Raw genomic sequence first — 21,196 nt, 5'->3', positions numbered from 1 at the left:
AACACACCAGAGGCACCAGAAAAAGCTCTTCGGATCGTGCCAATGACCAATTCTCTCTAGTAAACTCAGCTCATGATGAACACCGTGATGGCCGTTGTCCATACACTAAAACCTAGCTCTTTGGCCCACTCTTTACAAATTTATTGTACCAGGCTCACTGGTCTGAGGTCCCATGCATCTTAGGCTTGGCCTGAAAAACGTGACCCTACAGTTTTTATTTGAATTATTTTTTCCAAAGCTATTGAACACTAGAAAATGTAAAAAATTATCTCACAAAGTTTGGGTGAACTTCACATTTATAACAAAATATGGGCAATCTTAGACCAAAAAAGATTTAATTACCTCATTTTCCTATATTTGGTAGCAAACTTCAACAACAGGCTAAAGTTGTTTTCAACAGTTTATATTTTTCCATATTGCTTCTAAACTTTCTTTATTTAGCAAGTGTGAAATAGAGTTTCTTCCAAAACAAATTAAGCGGAAAACAATCTATACAAAAATAGTAATTTTTTTAAATTATATTTTTCTTTGGCAATAAATAGTTTTACTTTGCCCTTTTTTCCCCTCATTTTTCTATATTTGGTAGTGAACTTCAACAACAAGATAAAGTTTTTTTTTTTTTGACTGAACAATAAGATAAAGTTATTTTCAACAATTTTCATGTTTCCATATAACTTCTTAACTTTTTTTCTTAGTGTAGTGTGAGATAAAGTTTCTTTTTAACAAATTTTAGCGGAAAAAAATCTCTAAAAAAATTCATATTTTTTAATTGGATATTTTGTTGACAAGAAATAATTTTTTAATTTTTTTTTATCAATTTCTTATATTTGGTAATGAACTTTAACAATAAGCTAAAGTTATTTTCAACAATTTCCATGTTGCCATATTGTTTCTTAACTTTATTTATTTAGCGTAACATGAAATAGAGTTTCTTTTTGAAAAAATTTAGCAGAAAATAATCATATATTTTAATTGGATTTTTCGTTGACCAGAAATGTTTTTCTTCACAAAAGCTTTGAGTGAACTTCACAATTATCAAAAAATACGGGCAAGCTAAGACCAAAAAATATCTGATGACAGATTGTGGCTGCTGGGATTCGAGCCCAGGTCTCCACGGCCACAACGTGGAATTCTTACCACTAAACTACAGCCACTGGTTGGTATATTGTCTCAATATAGATTATTTAAATGTTTCTTTTTCCTTAGCATTGATTCAATGTCTTTTTTTTTTTTTGAAAAAGGAGGCAAACCCCAACAAATTATTTTGTCTCGATATAGCAGTATACTACCACTTCGTGGATGCAGAAACTCAAGAAATGGACTAGACCAAAGAGCTTGGATTAATATATATGGAGAGGGAGAAAGAGATAGATGAATTCAAGTTATACTATAATAGATGTAACTTTAAATAATGTTACACCACTTAATTTTTTTAATTGAATGTGAGTTTTGACAAAAATATTATTAGATTATATTATTTTATATATTCTTCATACTTGCAAATTTGAGAAAAAAAAAATCAAAGTTAAACAATTTATTAACAACATGACTATTGATCTTAAATAATTTTGATAATTTATACATATAAATGATGGAAAGATAATGATATCATAGTTGCTAGAGTAGCTCAACAAAAGCATAGAAATAATAAATGCTAAACTTAAGCTCAATGCACACAAACATCCCCATCATGTGTAGTCCCATCCAACAGCCTTGATATAAGTGTAGGCCTTAGTGCATTAAGCATGCGGAAGAGATGAAGTTACCCTAACAGGGGTTTCCTAGGATTAAACACCATACCAAATACACATTAAAACAAATTTAAAATTATAAAAAAAAAAAAAAAAAAAAAAAAAAAAAAAAAAAAAAAAAAAAAAAGAAGAAGAAGAAGAAGAAGAAGAAGCTCTGGTACCATTTTTTATTCCATTTGACAATACACATGTTATTGATGTGGCATAAAAAAAAACAATTTTTTATTTAAGCTGTCAACCAGGTCAACATTTTTCATCCATCATTTAACAATAGAGGCCATTTTGACACAATACCAAAAAGTTAAGGATCAAAACAACACATTTGAAAAGTTAAAAATCAAATTGACATATAGTGTAAAGATTATGAACCAAATACGTAGTTAACCATTTTTCAAGTAAAGAGTGTCTACCATAGAGTTTCTTACTATTGATATAAACCATAAACATAGTCAACCACAATTTTAAGTGCATGTATAGATTAAGCTATATGGCTTTTGATAAGGTGAATTATCATTAAACACTTTTAATAAGGTAAAAAAAAAAAAAAAAAAGTAGTGCTCTTGTAATTGCTTATCTCCCCAAAATCAGTTGCCTAAATATAAGTTTTTGTTAGCTCAACTAGTAAGGTTTTTTTATCATGGAGAAAGAGATATGAGATTCAAATATTGCATACACCAAAAATCAATAAGTGTCAAACTTGATGAGAAATAGCAATCATCACATAAAGATATAGGATCCAAACCCCATCCACATTTAAATTTGCTATATTATAAATTAAGAACAAGCTATTTTGGTTGAAAACAAATGGCAAATATCTTTGAAAAATACTCAAACCAATCAAGTAATCTCATATCAATGGGAAGATAATTGAGGTCATTTGAAATAAACACATTGTCAACTATAAGTAATCTAAGATTAAACATATTTGAAGAAAAAAAAAAAACTTAGGAAGACTTCGAAGTTCAAGTAAAAAATCAACAGGTGTCCATATCTTGGCCTGACGATGATAAAGAGTAATTATCATGAAATATACACTATAAACTATAAAGTTGAAATTTTATAATATAATCTATCTTAAAAATGTTCTTCATAAAAGAGAAAGACTTCAAAGTTCAAGTAAAAAGTAAAAAATTAACAGTCTTGAACTTATAATGATAAAGAGTAATCATCATGAAATAAACACTATAAATTATAAAGTTGAAATTCTATAGTATATTGGTTCATGCTAACAAGTGCCCTTAGGGGAATGGTTAACAATTTATTTTAAGAAATCTTTTACATCACTTTTATGGAAAATTTAAAAACGGTCAAAATATTAATTGCATTTCTTTTCCCATAAAAACTTTTTTTAAATAGATTGTTAACTATTTTTATCTGTTAGAGCATTTGTTCTAGCACTTAAATATGCCAAATGTAAGCTTTAATTTACAATTTAGAGTCCCAAAAGCAACCTACAGCTGGACTGGTAAACATGGGATATACTAAATTTTTTTGGCATAGAGCTACAGTGCCATCGCAAATATAGGATGACACTGTAGCAACTTTTTTAGATCACAAATTATTATTTTAATGGTATTGTAGTTACTTTTTAAAAATATATGATGATACTGTAGTAACATTATATTATTTTAATGAGTAAAATAGGAAAATAAAAGTTGGAATATTGGGTATATTGTAAAATAATATAAGATAATTGATAAAATAATTTTTTGAGATAGTAAAATAGAATAGTCTGAAAATATTAAATGTGAATGCTCTTTGCATTTTACCTAGTATATTTTATCTTAATGTGGTAAGTTATTGTGAGTTGTAACCTAAGCTACTCCTAAATCCTACTTACTAGAGTCAAACGTGATGAGTCGAATCTGACGCCGCAGATAACTGTGATCCATAGACTAATAATGGACCTTCCATGTATATCAAACTCTAATGTCAAAACATGAGATGTACCTGTAATTGACGTGGCAGACAATATCCACCTGTATAGGAGTATCTTTGACTCTTTGTATTTTGTAGATAAACCATTCAAGCTACTAATCTAAATTGTATGTTCTGTTATTAAAAAATAAATAAAAATTGTATGTTTATTATGTTATTAACACATTCCTGCCAACTTTTCATTCAAATGAGATATATTTATTAGATATTAACTTTATTACACGCAATGCAATGAAGTTTTTTTTTTAGGTTTAGTGGTCCTATTTTATAGCAAAAAAAAAAGTATGTATTTTTATTTTTTATATATAATTTTTATTTTGAAAATCTAATTTTTTAGTCAATAAAGCAATTTTTTTTTTTAAAGTAGATAAAGTTGTGGGGGTAAAAGACTAATAGGCCCATGTCGATGTCTACACTAGGCCAGAAGCCCAGCCCAAGGAAAAACCCCTTCTTGGCCATGGGAGAATCCTCCTTAGTATGGATATAGCTGAGGGTAAAAGAGGCAATATACCACCGGTAGCGATACTCCATATCGTTCCAAGGGCAGGAAAAGCACTAAAGTAGAAAAAGACAACAGAAAAAACAGAAACTTCTAAGGGAAAAGCTGTCATTATTGTATTCAGTGTCTTGTGCCTGACACAGCCATACTTCTCTGTCTTTACAACCACTACCAACAACTGGAGAGAGGGGCTAATGAGACAAGTACCTACTCTAGGGACCACATTCAGGAGGAAGAAAACTACTATAAAAAGGCAGTAAAGAGAAACAGAAAATGGGAGATCCCCCAACACACTAGAGGCACCAGAAAAAGCTCCTCGGATCGTGTCGAGACCAATTCTCTCTGATAAACTCGGCCCATGAGGAACACCGTGGTGGTCGTTGTTCATACACTAAAACCCAGCTCTTTTGCCCACTCTCTACAAATTCATTGTATCGGGCTCACTGGTCTAAGGTTTCATGCATCTTGGGTTTGGCCTGAAAAACGTGACCCTATAAAAATAATTTGAAAATTAACAGGAGAGCGATCTTATTTTTTAGGTAATGTTTTAGTTGGAGTTAGAGTTGTATTTTTACTGAATTATCTTTTAGTTTTGTCTCTACTTAAACATAGAGGTGTAAGAGTATTTTCGAAAAAAAAAATGATAATCCCAAATAAATATGCTATATCCACAATATTTTCATAACGAATCATAAGTGACAGATTGTTACATGTTATTATTGGTGGATAAAAAATTAATTTCAGTAATAAGTCTAAATTAAAACTAATAATAACTTAATTCTAAAAAAAAAAAACTAATAACGACTTAACACATCTAATTTACTGTGAAAGTGTCGTAAAAATATTATGGACACAATACTTCTCTATTTATTATTTGATTAATTAACTTATTTTTTATATATAATTTTATACCATCAAGACTTAAAATTTAATAATTTGATTGATCTTCTTAACATTTTTGATGACTTATCAACTTGATTTTCAAAAACAAATTTACTAATCAAACTTTTTGGATGCTAAGTTGGAATATTTTTATTGGTGGAATACACCATACTTCCCATGATGTTGACTCTACCAGAAACAAGCCGCGAAATAGGGGAACAAAACCCATGAAAAAGTTAAAATTGCATGTACAACATTTGTAAGATTAAGACGATGACGTGGCGCTAAGTGATTGATAATGATGGGTAACTTCTTCCGTTTAAGATAGACCGCGATGTTCGGTTACAGAATGGAACACAGACTCCCACTGTGTATGTATAAATATAATCATCAAATTGTTTTAGATTACTCATTCAATTTACAAAAACCTTAAATCTCTCAAAACAAAGAAAATTGTTGATATCTCCAAGGTAATTAAAACAGTAATCTTAGTTTATAACTGTTGTAAATGTTTTGTTTGGTTTAGCAAACCTCAGTCACACGTGACAATGAGATTCAGATAGAACGAGATTCAGATCTGAAAATCGTTAGGTGTAATGTCTACTAGTTTCTTTGGTGACAAGCTTTCAATTCTCTCTGCTTTTCGTGTTTTTCAAGTTTTCTTAACTCTCTCTCTCCTCAGTGGGTCTGTTTGGTGGTTAAATTTTATTTATTGTTTTTTAAAAAAAGCAAACTTTTTTTGGTGCTGTTCAATTCCATTTTGTTTATAAAGCTTTCATCTTTCACTTGCACACATCAAAAACTCAATCAGTGTTTGAGAAAATTTTCACAACTCATATTCAGGTGATCTGATACTCTCTCTTTTTCTTTTTTGTTAATTGAACTAAATTTTTGAAAAAAATTTTTTTTTTTTTTTTTTTTTTTTTTTTTTTTTTTTTTTTTTCTGGGTTTTGATTATGGTGTAGGTCTAAATCTATAGGGTGTGGGTTGGTTTGACTAGAATTGAATGAGTTATATAATTTGTGGGTTTTTGTGGATTTGATCGTAAATTGAGAGTTTTGACTGTTTTTGGGGTCTCAGGCATTCAAGAAGGATCTGATAGCAAATGGCTAAGGAAGCTTCAAACGGAGACACTAATGCAGCTTCCAAACCACCTCCATCCCCATCACCCTTAAGAAATTCCAAATTCTTTCAGGTAATGATGGGATTGTTTATTATTTATGTGTGTGTTGTTTTGATTTCATCTACTTTATGTTATGTCTTTCACGCTTAATTTTGGATGATTTTGAGCCTGATTTAACATTTTACTTTTTTTAAGTATTTTGGCCAAAGTGCATTTGTTTGTTGGCATTATCTGAAACAAAATTCTTTCAGAGTTATCATAGTGGTATAAATCCCTTATGTTATATGATCTTTAAGATGTTATGTTAAATTCTCTCTTTTGATGGCAGTCCAATATGAGGATTTTGATCACTGGAGGAGCTGGATTCATTGGTTCTCACCTTGTGGACAGGTTGATGGAAAACGAAAAGAATGAGGTAACTACCCCCCGGCCCCCTTGTTTTGTGCATTATATGAATACTTCAAATCGAATCATAGTTTCAGTTTATGCCTGTGCGTGTGCTTCATTGAATTTTTATATTAAATGTTTATCTTTCTCGTGTCATTAAACTTTATTTTATTTTTCTTTTTTCAATTTACTCAGGTGATTGTTGCGGATAACTACTTCACTGGCTCAAAGGACAACCTAAAAAAATGGATTGGTCACCCAAGATTTGAGCTTATTCGTCATGGTATGTTGTCTCTTATGTTCTCGTATTTTAAATTGTTAACTGGTGAATGCCCAAGATTAAATATGTGCATCTTTTGAGTATAAGATGATGTTCCTAATAGCAATTTTAGAATTTCCAATTAAAATTCAATATTAGAGCCAAAAAAAAAAAAAATTGAGCTGGATGGAAAGTTTGATAGACATGTGCATTATGGTTAAATAGAAAAAGGTTTACCCAAATCCCATGGCATAAAATTTCATATAATCCAATAGACCAGATAAGAATTACAGCAGTAACCAAATTAATGGCAATTAAGAAGTAGCTTGATGCAGGCAATTCTTGTAGCATTGTTTCTGAATTTTCCCTTTTCTTTTGAGCATTTTGCATATTATCTAAATTTTTCAGTGCTACCATTGCAGTTCCTGATATCTGAATGGAGCCTTTAATTAGTTTCTTATAATCCATGATGCCAATAAGCCCTGGTTCAAATGGCACCTCCACCTCCCACAAGAATGTGCGGGAAGGGTGTTTGTAACTTAACAATAAAATAAAATGAATCTATCAATGTTGTACCATCATATATCTCCCCACCCACCCCCGCCCCTCTCTCTCTCTCTCTCTCTCTCTCTCTCTCTCCCTAGTTCAACATTTAATGCCATAAATTTTGTCCAGATGGTGTTTGTATTTTTGACATGCTGGGTTTATTTTCTGGCAGATGTCACTGAGCCATTGCTGGTGGAGGTGGACCAAATTTATCATCTTGCTTGCCCTGCTTCTCCCATCTTCTACAAATACAATCCTGTGAAGGTGTGTATATCCGTATTTATTTATTTCTGTTACTGATATTTGGCATAGAGTGGTTGTCTGACTTGTAAGCTTTTGATACTTGACAGACAATAAAAACAAATGTGATTGGTACATTGAATATGCTGGGACTTGCAAAGCGAGTGGGAGCAAGGTCCGAGATTAGTATGCATCTCGTTTGATATTGCCATTTATGAATATATTCTTGCTTTACTCAAGATATGACAATGTACATGCAGGATTTTGCTTACATCAACTTCAGAGGTGTATGGAGATCCTCTTGTGCATCCCCAGGACGAAAGTTATTGGGGAAATGTTAACCCAATTGGTATGTTTGCCATTCTGCTAACTCCATATTTAGACATGGTTTATCTGGACTTTTTTGAGGTTGCATTTTTGTTGGGGCTGAATCTCATTGCATCTTAATATGAATGTCATCTGTATAAATTGTGAAAAGACATCTCTCAAAGTTAATACAAGTGAAGTTTTTATTCAACAAATACTAATTATACCAACTTTTTGCACATTCATGTTATCCTGATTATGTTTTTGACTAAATGTACAGGGGTTAGGAGTTGCTATGATGAGGGAAAGCGAGTAGCTGAAACTTTGATGTTTGATTATCATAGGCAGCATGGGATTGGTAAAAGCTACTTCTTGTCTTTCTTTTTTAGTCCCTCTGCTATTTAAATTTATGAAGACAATGTTTTTGATGGTTATGTTTTGTATGCATCACTATGGAAGTTCTTACGTTATCTAGTTGTAATGATCCAATGACAGAGATTAGGATTGCTAGGATTTTCAACACCTATGGACCTCGCATGAATATTGATGATGGGCGTGTTGTCAGCAATTTCATTGCTCAAGCAATCCGGTAATTTTGTCAGAGCATTGACATTGTCTTTAATAAACATTGTATTGAGTTTTTCTTTTTACTTCCCCCCAAACCTTTTGCATTTTCAATGGGAACTTTCTGTCAATGTTCCTTACCGAGGTTAGATCAGTTGACATATATTTCACATGCAATTTCTGAACGTGTTATTTTTTTTCCAGTGGTGAGCCCTTGACTGTTCAAGCGCCTGGAACCCAGACAAGGAGTTTCTGTTATGTCTCTGACATGGTATGCAAGATCTTGCTATTTGGAGATTGTTTTATATTATGGATGGTTTAGTTAATTTCTGAGTACCATTTGGGATTTGGCTGTATATTATTTTGACCCTCAACTCTTTATTTCCAATGTTGAAGGTTGATGGCCTTATTCGACTCATGGGAGGAGAGCACACTGGGCCCATCAATATAGGGAATCCAGGTTCTTATACAAAATCTGCTATTCGTTTACATTAAGTGTTTTCCAGATATGAAATTCTATTTTGGCCAATATTAACTTAGATTTTCTTTGTTTTAGGTGAATTTACCATGGTTGAACTTGCAGAGACTGTTAAGGAGGTCAGTGTTTTTTTTTCTCCTCCTTACTTGAAATGTGATAATAGATCTCTTTTAGTTATGGAGGTTTGTTATCACATTCCATTCCTATGCCAGCAAATATTACATCTCTCATAATATTGATGACCCTTTATAAAGGAGCATCAATATGTAGAACTCTTATCCAAAAACAACTTTTTTTCCATGCTGTCTGTGTCCAAACATCACACCATCAGACATGAAACCAAATATTAATTTAGAACAAGAGAAGCTAGTATATATAAACATGGAAACTGAGAATTTATTATGTCACCTGCAGCTTATCAATCCTGAGGTGGAGATCGCAATGGTGGAGAACACCCCCGATGATCCTCGCCAGAGGAAGCCAATTATCACAAAAGCAAAGGAACTGCTAGGATGGGAACCAACAGTCAAGCTGCGCGATGGCCTTCCCCTCATGGAGGATGATTTCAGGACTAGGCTTGGAGTCCCCCGAAAGAAGTAAAAGTACATTTTATAGCAATGAAGTACATTTTATAGCAATGAACTGCAAGGATGCAGGCACGCTGTGTGCATTCATTTCCCGGTTTACATCAGCACAAGAGTTTGAGAAATGCTTGAAACCGGCATTTTACTTTGGTGCACTATATGTTCTTTATTCCTATATATGTGAATTGGTATTGGCTCTTATTTTTGTAATGAAGTTTTACTCATAACCAGGAAATTCTTTACCTGGGCATTTTTTACGGTATTTGAATAAAATATTTAGGAAGAATATTTTTTAGTTTGTGGTCTCAGTCATACGTTCTTACTTTATTAATGCTGTTGTTGATGTTGCTCATACCTTTACCTCTTGTGTTTAGTTGAATAGTATTTTATTAGAGCTAAAAATCTTGTGATTCAATGGCACTTTTCAGTTTTTCACTAGGGAGAATTTGGGTTATAAGGAAAAAAAGATAACTTGATATATGATTAGAAGACGGCTGCTTTGGTTGTTTGGTTATTTAGACTGGCAGATCATTTCCACATTCTCGCTCCATATAGCTGCATAAAAGTTTCACAATTTATACAGCATAATCAAAATCACTATCCAAAACTCTTTTCATTATCAAAAGCTCTTTTTATGTTTTGGGTACTGCTAGCCAAGTGAAAGGTGGTGACTTGAATGGCTTGATCAGAGTTTCTTGCAATCATTTGGCGCAACTTCAACTAAATTTTAATGACTCTCTTTTATTTTTATTTTTACTTTTTGTTTTTCTTTTATCAGATATTTGCAGAAGAAAATTTCTCTTACCGCAAATTTGATGTACTTTTTTTTCACCTTCTTTTTTAGTTCAGTTGTTCAGTTGAAGGGTTTTTATTCCCTCCCATTTCATATATCTTGAGATATAGCTCTAGATCTACGAGTAGAAATGAAAAATTAAAGAATCTATAATTGAATGGGGATAAAAATTTACACACCCTGTAGGTCGGGAAAATTCCCGACCTATCATAAGTTGACACATCATACTACCAAGTCCACAAAATACAGCTAATTACAAAACGTCACATACTGCTACTAGGTTTTGCTATCACTACTCAAAAACTAACAGAAATTTGCCAAGTATTATTAGAGGCATAAAATGCATGCAAAAACCAATCACACATCAGCACATGTAAGTGATGACATAAGTAGTCTAGTACGTGTAAGTGATGACATAAGCAGTCCAACACGCGTAAGGGATGACATATGTGCGTGTAAGCGATGACATAAACGGACCAATCAGGCTGTGACATGTGTCACCAATCAGACTCCGCCACATGTCGCTCACCCATCTCCAAACTCCTATAAATAAAAGCCTTCCTAAGGCAATTAATAGACACCAAGACATCTTGGGAGAGAGACCAAGAGACCGGGAAGAGATCTTGAGTTCAGAAGTCCAAAAGCTTTGCTAGAACCAAGCCCTGAAGCCTCCAGGAACTTCAAGAACTTCAACTTCGAATACAAAGAACATTTGAAGAGAAATCATCCAAATCATCTTCCTAGATCTCAAAGGTCACTGGAATCAAGCTCAAAAGCCTTCAAAAACTATAAATTGGTGAAGTTCTACATATTCAAGCCTCTAAAGCCTCGAAGAACTTCCGCCACAAACCTTCAAATACAAAAAACATTCGAAGAGGAATTATACAAATCATATTCCTAGTCTTAAAGTTCATTGAAATCAAGCTCAAAAGCCTCCAGAAACCTTAACAAACCACAAATCAGTGAAACTCTACAAATTCAAGCCTCCAAAGCATCGAAGAACTTCCACCACAAACCTTCATAAAAGAAGAATGCACGAAGAACACGAAGAATACGAAGAACATGAAGAACAAAGAATTTCTAACAAGTTCATAGCCAGAGATTCATTGTAATTCCGTTTCAAAGATCTTCGATCCATTCCTCAACCAAATTGAAGGATATCCTGTGTTAAAATCAAAATCACATTACCACAATTCCAATCAACAAATCTTTCAAGGAAATCAAATTAAAGGATCACTCTTTTGTAATCACAGAGAATTGTACCACACATTCATCAATACAAATTCGCATTTGTGAAACTATTTTACTTATTTGACTTATTTCGAACTAGAAATTTAGTCGTCCACACACCCATGAATACATCAAAATTGCATATTTTTTTGCTCATTTGCCTATATGAGGTCCTGCAGTCCAAAAATTCATGCATCTAATCTCTATCAAAAAGGACGCGATAAAAGAGAAAAAGGATAAATCGTAGATATCAATAATTGAGGGAAGAGTGATTTGAACCTAGACATCTCTGTTAAAAACACTAGAAAATGTTAGTTGAACTACAAACTCTTAGCAATCACATAATTCTAGCGTCACGAGGGTTTTCACTAGTGTCTTAATTAATGCATTTTTACATATTACTTGAAAGAGCTTAGAAAGAAAAACCCTTAATAAGTTTTAGCACCACGCAACATTAGCTTTTGAAAGTTTAAAATCGCCCATCGATTTGGCTAAATTTGATTCCTATGTGACTGTGTGAGGCGTAAAACTATTTATTGCCCCTCAAAAAGACGCCAGGTTACATGACTAGAATCATATTGTAAGAATTTCTTGCACTTTGTTTGAAGTGTATATCAAGCCAGTTTTGAACAGAGCAATCCAGAAGTTCAATGTAACATAATGTATCTTGCATAGAACGTTTATAGAATTGGTTATTGCTCACATAGAACTGAAGATGAAATACTGGATTAATTTATTGGAAGTATCTATTACAAAACAATCTATTACAAAATTATTGCCAAAAATGAGTACAAACTCTTACAATTGACAATTTGATAAATAAATAAAAAAAGTTGGAGAAATTTGTGGTCAGGGAAAGGCAACTATGTCTCTTTCCCTAAGCCTCTGCAACCCCTTGAGCCTGAGGTAGCCTATCCTTGTTTTTCACTACCTTCTTAGCTGCTTCACCCCCATCTTCCTCTTCCACTTGGTTTTCAATCCTTGCGAAGACTGGTTTTGGTTGAGCCATTACCTGACCACCCTTCAGCCCACCCCACTTGGTCTCACTCTACAGCAGAAAACCTTTAAATTAGTTGCTAATCAAATGGAAGTATATATATGCACAAAATTTTTATTTCATTTGTGTGTGTGTGTGAGAGAGAGAGAGAGAGAGAGAGAGAGAGAGAGAGAGAGAGACCCATGTTGCAGTGTCAAACTGGTCTTTTGAGAAGCCAAGCTGTGCATATACTCTCCAGCATAAGCTTGGTGTGACCGGGGATAATGCAATTGCTATAATCCTCAATGCTTCCAATATAATCACAAGGTCCTGCTCCAACATCAATAAGACTAAAGTCTTAAGAAATTAAGGTATTGGCAATTAATAAAAACTTAGAAAAACTTCAATGGCTGAACTCAATTTGTACGAGGTCCAATAAAAATAAAGTAGAAAAACTGGCAATAAATATTACAGCAAATAGTCATTTGCCCTATATTGGTGGGTTGCAACAGATTTTCCCCATTGGTTTTAGATGAACTAAAAATGAAATAGAATGCTGAGGTAATTTGAGACTAAAATGCACATCAACATGATTATTATAAGTCACTGGTTGAAGCAATTAATAATTTATGTGTACTTATGGAAAACCTTTGCAGCAGCTTCAGAAGCAGCACCCCCTTTCTTAAAGAGAGACCATGGTGCACGTTCATCCATGTAGGAATTCCCCGCATTTCCAATCTCTAGAATAGCCTCACAAGCTGATGAAGGTGAGAGTTTTTCATAATGAACCCTAGCTTTTTCAACCTACAAAAGTAGAGTGGGAAAGTCAGAAGGCCTGGGACAAAAGGTTGATGCAATTCATCACAAACAATAATTCCCAAAACAAAACAAGAAGAGAACATTTTGTAGAAGAGAGCCCCTGGCATGCATCACCAAGGTAGCAAGTTGACCTTTATTTATTAATATCATAGGACCAACCATAAGCACATATACTATTCATAAGAACTTTCAATTAGAAACTTTAGTCATTTACGAAAAAATACATGCAAGAAGAAACATGTGAAGTGACAAATAGAAATGAATATCAACATTCAAACACACATTTGCATGGGAGAGACTAGTCTGTCTCCAACACATCTTATATTTTACAACTGCTTTCCCCATTAATAGGAAGTTGAAAATTTGGTAGTAGGAATTAGCCTGCTATTTCAAAATTCAGAATATTCTAACAGGAAGCCGAGCAGCTGCCAGTGTCAAGGGGACCCACCAGGCTACAAGTGCAGCAGTCACAAAAGGCTAGTCATGGTTAAAAATTAAAGTCACTTTTTATCAAGTCATTCCACTAAAATAATGCATCCTTGGATGACACGTGAATTTATAAATTTGAACCAAATCTTACCAACTTCTGCACAGTATCCTGGAATGCATTTCCTTCAGCTGCGACGGTGGAATCAACCACTAAAGTTGATTGGCAGTTCTTTTTTAGAAGTCCAAGAGTACGGTTAAGAAGATTTCCTGCAAGGAATAGTTAAGGTCATATATATGAATACACCCATCAGCTTCACAAATTCAAAAATATATAAAAGCAGCAACCCCAATGATCCACAAAGACTGGTTATAAGAAGCCAGAGTAGATATACCAATTGTATTGGCAAGATGTGCATTGACAATATTGATAAAACGGTCTTCTGAATAGTCCCCATCACTGCCAAATTCCACCTCCTTGAGGAAGAAGTATCTGACTGCATCAGCGCCAAATTTATGAACCAGATCATTTGGATCAAGTGTATTTCCTAGTGACTTCCCCATCTTCATGCCATCCTATAATTTTACAAATAAAAAGCATTGCTGCATGAAATAAAATTAGGTATATGAGACAAATTTAAAAACTCTAGCTCACTCGCATGACTATTGATAATTTAAGGACAAACATACAAAATTTTATGTAACAAAGAAATACACTTCCACTAACTGACTTTAAGAAATCTAAATTTATGAGACAACAGCAACTAACGAAACCGAATTGTAAGACTTGTGGTTCAGAGAAATTGAAAGCACAATATAAAGAAAACTCATACCCACCAGTTAAGGAAGATGAATATATGGATGTACAACTGGTGCAAATTAATTTGGCAAGATATGATATATGCGAGGAATGGGAAGGTGCAAGAGCACTTCTTTCATCACAAAGGAAGAGAGAATGTTAAGTATAGAATTCCACTTAGCAACTAGAAAACAAACTCAACATTGAGTAAATAATTAGCCATAAGTTTACTATATCCATTTGACCACTCTCTTTTGATTCAAGAAAAGTTTGATGAGATGTTTTGAGACCATTATTGAAATGTCCACCATCATACAGAGAAAATACTGTGAGATACTAGAAAAGGCAAGATGCTCAAATTTTCTAATCTGTATGGAGCCCCATCAATGCAAGCTTCTCTTTTCAAAAATATCAGATCCATAATTTTCCCCAAGAGAATTTAACCCTCGGGAAATATGAGGCCCAACAGCACAAATAATAAGAAAGAATATAGCTGTTCTAAGATTATAAAACCAACAGCTCTCTTAGGAAGATGTAGCACATGAAGATATTATGTATATCCATAGAGGGAAAAATGAAATATATTCTGAGTTCAAATACCTTTGTCAAAAATCCATGGCCAAACACCATCTTAGGAAGGCTTAGTCCTGCAGACATTAGCATAGCTGGCCAGTAAACTGCATGAAAACGCAAAATATCCTACAGAAGAACGAGAAAACATTAGAGAAGTATAATACTTCTGAACTCCATATAATAGTGTGGGAAACCACCTTTCCAACCATTAGAATTTTAGGAACATAAGACAGTTAGTTATTAAAAAAAATATATATTTGTACAAGGCTCCTGACAACAACAAAATGAAAAGAAAAGTCACCCAAAAAACCACATATGTCTTATAATAACAAAGACAGAAAAATGACAAGCAATGAAGCAACACTGACCAACATTGCAAGTCATTGTTCCAGGAAAATTCACGAGTTCAGCATCAAATACATGGATATCACAGAGCAGATTTTCCATCCCAAGATCAAATCTGTGGAATACCCAAACATGCAAATAATGTGCACTGCATCAATTATTCCAGATACGAACTTATTGATGCAAAGCACATTCATGAAAGTGTTGCGCCCTACTCCTGCATCAGTTATACCTCAAAAACAATCTAGCATTATTAATATTTAATACAATTTGAGCCAAAAATATGAGGTCATATTTCACAGCATCCACAATCCAGAGTCGAACGCTGAAATACGCCACCTACTTGGAGAGAAAATTATGTGCAAAAATATTGAATGACTCGGGTCTTACAGCTTAATAGCTTACGAGGTTTTAATAATTAGCATAAAGATGATAAATTTAGTACAGCTATTAGATGGTTAACCACACAGTTTCTAACAAGCATCTTTAAAGAGCATGTGACACAATAAACCACATTCCAGAGAACATGGCCAGAGATCAATTGGAATTACTATCATGGAAAATATCACATTTTGGTGTCAATTGTAAATGGCATGCCAATTAAAGATATGAAACATTCACACTAGTGTAATATACTTTCTGAGAAGAAGAAAAAAAATCATAAATGCATAGAAGATGCCATACCTTCCCAATCAAGTGTAGTGAGGCAGGCCAACCTGAAGAAACAGCACGTTGTAGATTGGGTTGCTCTGCGACCTCTGATAGTGCTGATACATATCTGTTCAACAGAAAAAAAATAAAATAAAAAGTCAATAGAAGTTAATAGATAAACATCTCTAATGATATATAAAGCAGAGGCTTTCATAAATCTATTTCAATTTACAAACAGCTGTTTTCATAAGTTGGAGTTAACTGACTACATGTTTGTGGTGATTAAAAAAAAAACATTTGTCATACAAGTTAGGACATTAGAAGCTTAGCAAATCCCGAATTACTAAAGAAAAGGACTTTACCCTAGTAATGCATCAAACCACACATATATAGTTTGCTTATTGTCATTAGGAACTGGGATGCCCCAATCCACCGATGCTCGAGAAATGGAAAAATCTCTTAGGCCACTTTTGATCCAGCTTTGCACCTTGAAGAAAATTAATAATAAAAGTAATCAATAGAAAATTCCATATAGCAAGATACAAAAAGGATATTCATAACATTTCAACAGTAAATTGCTAAAGGAGAAAGAGAGACAAAGAGAATTTAGAGTAATCCCAATTATTGAGCTTACAACATTGAACATCCTCAATCAGGATGCTCAGGCTCTTAGCAGGAAACTAGTCATGCTGAAAGACACCCCACCCCCCCCCCCTCCCCCCCAAAACCCAAAAAAAAAAAAAAAAAAAGAACTTTTACAGTAAAACTCAGGGACAACTATTAAGGACATACTAGACTAAGTTTTTACAAAATTCCCTACCATCTCACCTCATTTAAACGGAACGAAGGCTGCACAAAATTTGGATTTTGTGTCAAAGTTTCTTCCAATAATTTTTGATATTTTGATAGTGCAAAGAAATAATTATCCTCTTTTCGCAGAATACACGGCTTCAGGTGCATAGGGCAACAGTTGTTATCAAGCAATTCTTTCTCATCCTGCAGATTCACAGAGCTAAAGATATTACATTATTGTAGTACATAAACACAAAACCACTCTCAAACAAAACAACCACAACCACAACAAATACATAAACACACACATTCAAACAAGACAATGCATATATGTAAATGGAAATCAGCAAAAACCTATTATTAAAAAAAAAAAAAAAAAAAAAAAAGGAATTCCACATACAAGTCTCAACAAGTTCTTGCAAATATCAAAGAATATTTTCTACACAAATACTAGCCCACACCTCCCCCCCCCCCCCCCACAAAAAAAAAGGAAAAAAAAGACGCTTTTATAAAATGCTCCACTACATGTAATGCAAGAGCCCCCAATCACTAATACCAAAAAGTTGTGAATATTATTAAAAAAAAAAAAAAAAAAAAAAAGGCGATAAGGGAAATTAAATTTAGATAATGTTGTTAAATCCACATTTACAAGTTCAAATGCGAATATCACCTTATACTCCTCACAGTTGACACAATAAAGTCCTTCATAGTCAGCCCGATAAATATCACCATTGGCAAGAACCCTTGAGTAAAATTCCTTCACAATTGCTTCATGCTTGGGATCAGTCGTCCGAATGAACTTATCATAAGATATGTCTAACTGCAGGCAGAAAGTAAACAACAAAACGAAAAAGATTACAAAAGAAAAATGGAAAATATGCACGGCAAGTGGAACATTCAACAAGTCAGGCCAAAATAAACTGAGAGTGAATTTCTATCTTGGATTTAATATTACATCTTTCCAGAGTGTCTTATATGCTTGTGAAATGACATCGCAATGTTCACTCGGATCGGAACCCTGGGCTGCAGCAGCAGTAGCAATTTTCTCTCCATGCTCATCAGTGCCGGTAATGAATACAACTTTCTTCCCTAACAGCCTCTGCCACAAGATATGAACCGTAAATATTTTGCCTTTTACATCACATTGCAACTCTAGAATCGCCCAACAACATAAAAATAAAACAATGCACATTTTTCCCTGATTTGCTTGTAAAATTATTTAAATTATATGCTATTAAGAATATACACACACATTGTCTTTTCAAATAAAACCATAAATCTATTCGAATTTACTCTTCATTATTATAGAGCTGAGCTCTTTACTTTGTTTTTAGACATCTCATCAATCCATGAAACATATATAAACCAAAAATAAAACAACTGAAATGAATTTATTACTTGAACCTTGGTAACAAATAAGCTAGCTCAAATTCAAACATTAAACAAATAAAAGCAACAGAGAAAGCAAACCCAACTTTTTGTTTCTCTTAATTTCATACATATAGCAACCAAATATAAATACTTTCTCAAAAATAGCATCCAAAAAAAAACCAACTTTATGCAAACCCCACTTGTTTAAAAACATTTTTATCCAAAAATAAAAGCAAAAGGGACCTGAAAGCGAGCAATGGCATCAGCGGCTATGGTAGAGTAAGCACTGCCCATGTGGGGAGGGGCATTTACGTAATAAAGAGGAGTTGTTAGGACAAAGGGCTCGCCACCATCTTGGAGATTCTTGTCTGAGCTAGCGCTTGTGCAAGTGCAGAATAAAGCTCTTTTTGACCGATAAGAAGAAGAAGAAGAAGGAGATGAGAAGAAAGGGTTTGAGCGAAAATGGAAGGTGGGCTTGACTAAGTTGGATGGATTATGCAAAGGGTTTAAGAGCCAGAGAGTGTTCTGTATCGATTGGTTTATTCTCGCTGCCATTTTTTTTTTTTTTTTTCTATCAGTCAGAGTAGAGTTCTGTTGAAGTGTTCTGGTTTGTTTGGGGAGATAAGTAGGGGGGAGTTACGATTGATTGGGTGGAAGAGATTCAAGTGACTGATAAATCACCACGATTAAGGTCCTTTTTCTTCAGTTTAATTTTTTAAACCAACTTAATACAATTTTTTTTTTTAATTCATTGTTTTCATGTACAAAACTTTTTATTTTCTACCAAAGCAAAAACCTTATATTTTTGCCTAGAATTCAAACAAATAAAAAATATTTTTGTCTAACTTACAAAAAGTCAATAATTTAAGCCGGTTATTTTTCTTTTTCTTTTTTCTTTTTTTTTTTTTGAGAAACAGTCAGCCGTTTAATTAAATCATGGTGGCATAGGTAAAACAAAAACCTCCCACTCCAAGTGTGGGTTTTGACCCCAAAAAAAAATTTAAAAATAAAAATAAAAACCCGCAAGGTTACTGTAGGGACACGATTTTAGTTAATCCGGTCCTGGATGGTCAGGCCTTGGCCCAAAAGGTCCCACACAATGAATTTTTGTAGAGTATGGGCTGAAAAACTTGGTTCCAGTTGGCTTAAACGGTTCATTGCATGTCCTTAGTAGATATAGAAACAAGAATGAAGAAAGTGGATGTGAAGGGGGAAGTTTTATTCATGGGCATGCATTCGTATAATGAACCTTTGCTCCTCTGTCTCTTCTCTCCTTTTTCTCTGTCCCCTTCTCTTGGGGGACTCTTACATATTATATTGGCCCTCTTTTATCATTTGGGCCTTACACTTGTTGATCATCCAAACCCCTACTTGAGCACCTATCTCATCAGACACCTATATCAGTTCTTTGTGAGTTGCAGTGACCAAGGTAGCACTGTTCAAGGGTCTTCTCTTCATTAATGCGGCCAAGAGAGTAGCTGTGGTGCATTTAATGAGGTGGTGACAGCCTTTACTGGGATATTTTGGGACTCCTTTCTTTTTATGTGCTTGGAGGGAGTACTACAGTAGCTGGGATGCACCTTTGACCTAGATTTTGGAATGTCCGAGGAGGAATTACTCCTCGGACGTGTTTTCTTTGCTCCAGTGGGCCTGAGTAAGGATTCTGGGCCGCGACGTCTCCTCGGACAGAATGGTCCTCGGACGGGCCTAAGGCCTAGCTAACCCGTTATTCTGGGCCGGTCCCCACAGTTACTATATCAAAGTTTGATTTATTTATTTTTTAATTGAACTCCAATATAGAATTTTTTTTTTTAAGAGTGTTTCAACCTATGATGCCTACTTATAAGGATAGTTATTTATCATCAGTGGTTTTTGGTGTAGATGGGAATTGAACCCTAAATGTCTTATTCAACCATCAAAGACTTTACCGGTTGAACTAACTAAAACTCATGAACTCCATTATAGACTAAATGAACACTTCTCATAAAAATATGAATGTGACTTATATATATATGTGTGTGTGTGTGTGTGTGTGTGTGTAATTCAAGAGTTAAAATAGGAGAGAAAAAATTTGAATCATAAACATCAGGGAGATTTAGGTCTAATGTCTAGTGGGACTGGACCCGTTGGGATTGTAACACATGTTCATTTTTTTGACACGTTGTACACACAATTTTCGTAAAAGATAAATCACACGATCACGAAATAGTGTAACAAATTATCAACTTGTATTTGATTTGTATATATGTGAGTACAATCCTCTGTATGACTCTTTACAATGAAAGAATACAATAAAACTCCTCTGATTCGATCTCCAAGTAACTTTACGATTCGAAGGGTTATGAACCTTTATCTTGAATCGTACTTTGATGTCTCGAGCTGGTTGGATGTGTGATTAGATGTACTTGAGTTTTGATTTGAAGTTGAGGGCCATTGATTTGATCTCGAACTTAATTGAAGGAAAATCTCTACTTTGATTTGAAGAAGTAGAAATGAGCCTTGATTTTGAGGGAGCAAGAGTGTTATTTTGGACTTAGAGATGACTCTCTATTTTGGCAGAGTGTCGGTAGGGTTTTTCTCTCTAAGTTTCTCCTCCATAGTCTTGGTAAGTTTAGCGATGGCATGTCCCATTTCAACAATCTTTTCATCAATGGTAGTAGTCTCCGTCATCATGGCCGACATGAATATCGTACGAGATGAGCTTCCTGAGAAGATTGAAGAGGTAACCTCTTGAAAGGATCCTGGGGAAGGACCCAAACACGAAGTAGTGCTTGACTTAGTTGTTAATGTAGAGTAGGATGATTTGCCCCCTATCACTAAGTCCCCTAGAGGGAATGTTGAATTTTCCTTCTCAGCGATGGTGT

The 21,196-nt window shown here is 34.1% G+C and overlaps 2 protein-coding genes and 1 non-coding gene across 5 annotated transcripts; 1 reads left to right on the top strand and 2 right to left on the bottom strand.

The window, feature by feature from the left end:
- Positions 1 to 1,082: 1,082 nt before the first annotated feature.
- Positions 1,083 to 1,154, bottom strand: TRNAH-GUG. The gene has a single exon. It is a non-coding gene; the product is annotated as a tRNA-His (tRNA).
- A 4,219-nt stretch (positions 1,155 to 5,373) lies between these two features.
- On the top strand, positions 5,374 to 9,852 carry LOC115954903 (UDP-glucuronic acid decarboxylase 6-like). 3 transcript variants are annotated; one of them, XM_031072903.1, is made up of 13 exons: positions 5,374 to 5,540; positions 6,151 to 6,265; positions 6,522 to 6,608; positions 6,776 to 6,863; positions 7,558 to 7,649; positions 7,736 to 7,800; positions 7,886 to 7,974; positions 8,212 to 8,289; positions 8,427 to 8,520; positions 8,700 to 8,766; positions 8,892 to 8,955; positions 9,052 to 9,092; positions 9,388 to 9,852. In XM_031072903.1, exons 2-13 carry the CDS (start codon positions 6,176 to 6,178, stop codon positions 9,571 to 9,573), a joined length of 1,041 nt encoding a protein of 346 aa, XP_030928763.1. In that variant the 5' UTR covers positions 5,374 to 5,540; positions 6,151 to 6,175; the 3' UTR covers positions 9,574 to 9,852. The 3 variants fall into 3 exon arrangements, with proteins under 3 accessions (XP_030928763.1, XP_030928762.1, XP_030928764.1); XM_031072902.1 differs by having other exon boundaries at positions 5,457 to 5,913; XM_031072904.1 differs by lacking the exon at positions 5,374 to 5,540 and adding an exon at positions 5,593 to 5,661.
- A 2,434-nt stretch (positions 9,853 to 12,286) lies between these two features.
- On the bottom strand, positions 12,287 to 18,967 carry LOC115954902 (methionine--tRNA ligase, chloroplastic/mitochondrial). The gene is made up of 12 exons (XM_031072901.1): positions 18,576 to 18,967; positions 17,917 to 18,060; positions 17,632 to 17,781; positions 16,998 to 17,165; positions 16,532 to 16,656; positions 16,203 to 16,296; positions 15,201 to 15,299; positions 14,197 to 14,377; positions 13,956 to 14,071; positions 13,205 to 13,360; positions 12,758 to 12,886; positions 12,287 to 12,628 (listed from the first exon to the last, which is right to left on the bottom strand). The coding sequence occupies exons 1-12, from the start codon at positions 18,885 to 18,887 to the stop codon at positions 12,458 to 12,460; spliced, it is 1,845 nt and encodes a 614-aa protein (XP_030928761.1). The 5' UTR covers positions 18,888 to 18,967; the 3' UTR covers positions 12,287 to 12,457.
- Between the last annotated feature and the right edge of the window lie 2,229 nt (positions 18,968 to 21,196).

This window comes from Quercus lobata, chromosome 8, assembly GCF_001633185.2.
Source record: "Quercus lobata isolate SW786 chromosome 8, ValleyOak3.0 Primary Assembly, whole genome shotgun sequence".
Classification (NCBI taxonomy): Eukaryota; Viridiplantae; Streptophyta; class Magnoliopsida; order Fagales; family Fagaceae; genus Quercus; species Quercus lobata.
This window is presented reverse-complemented; position numbering and strand designations above follow the sequence as displayed.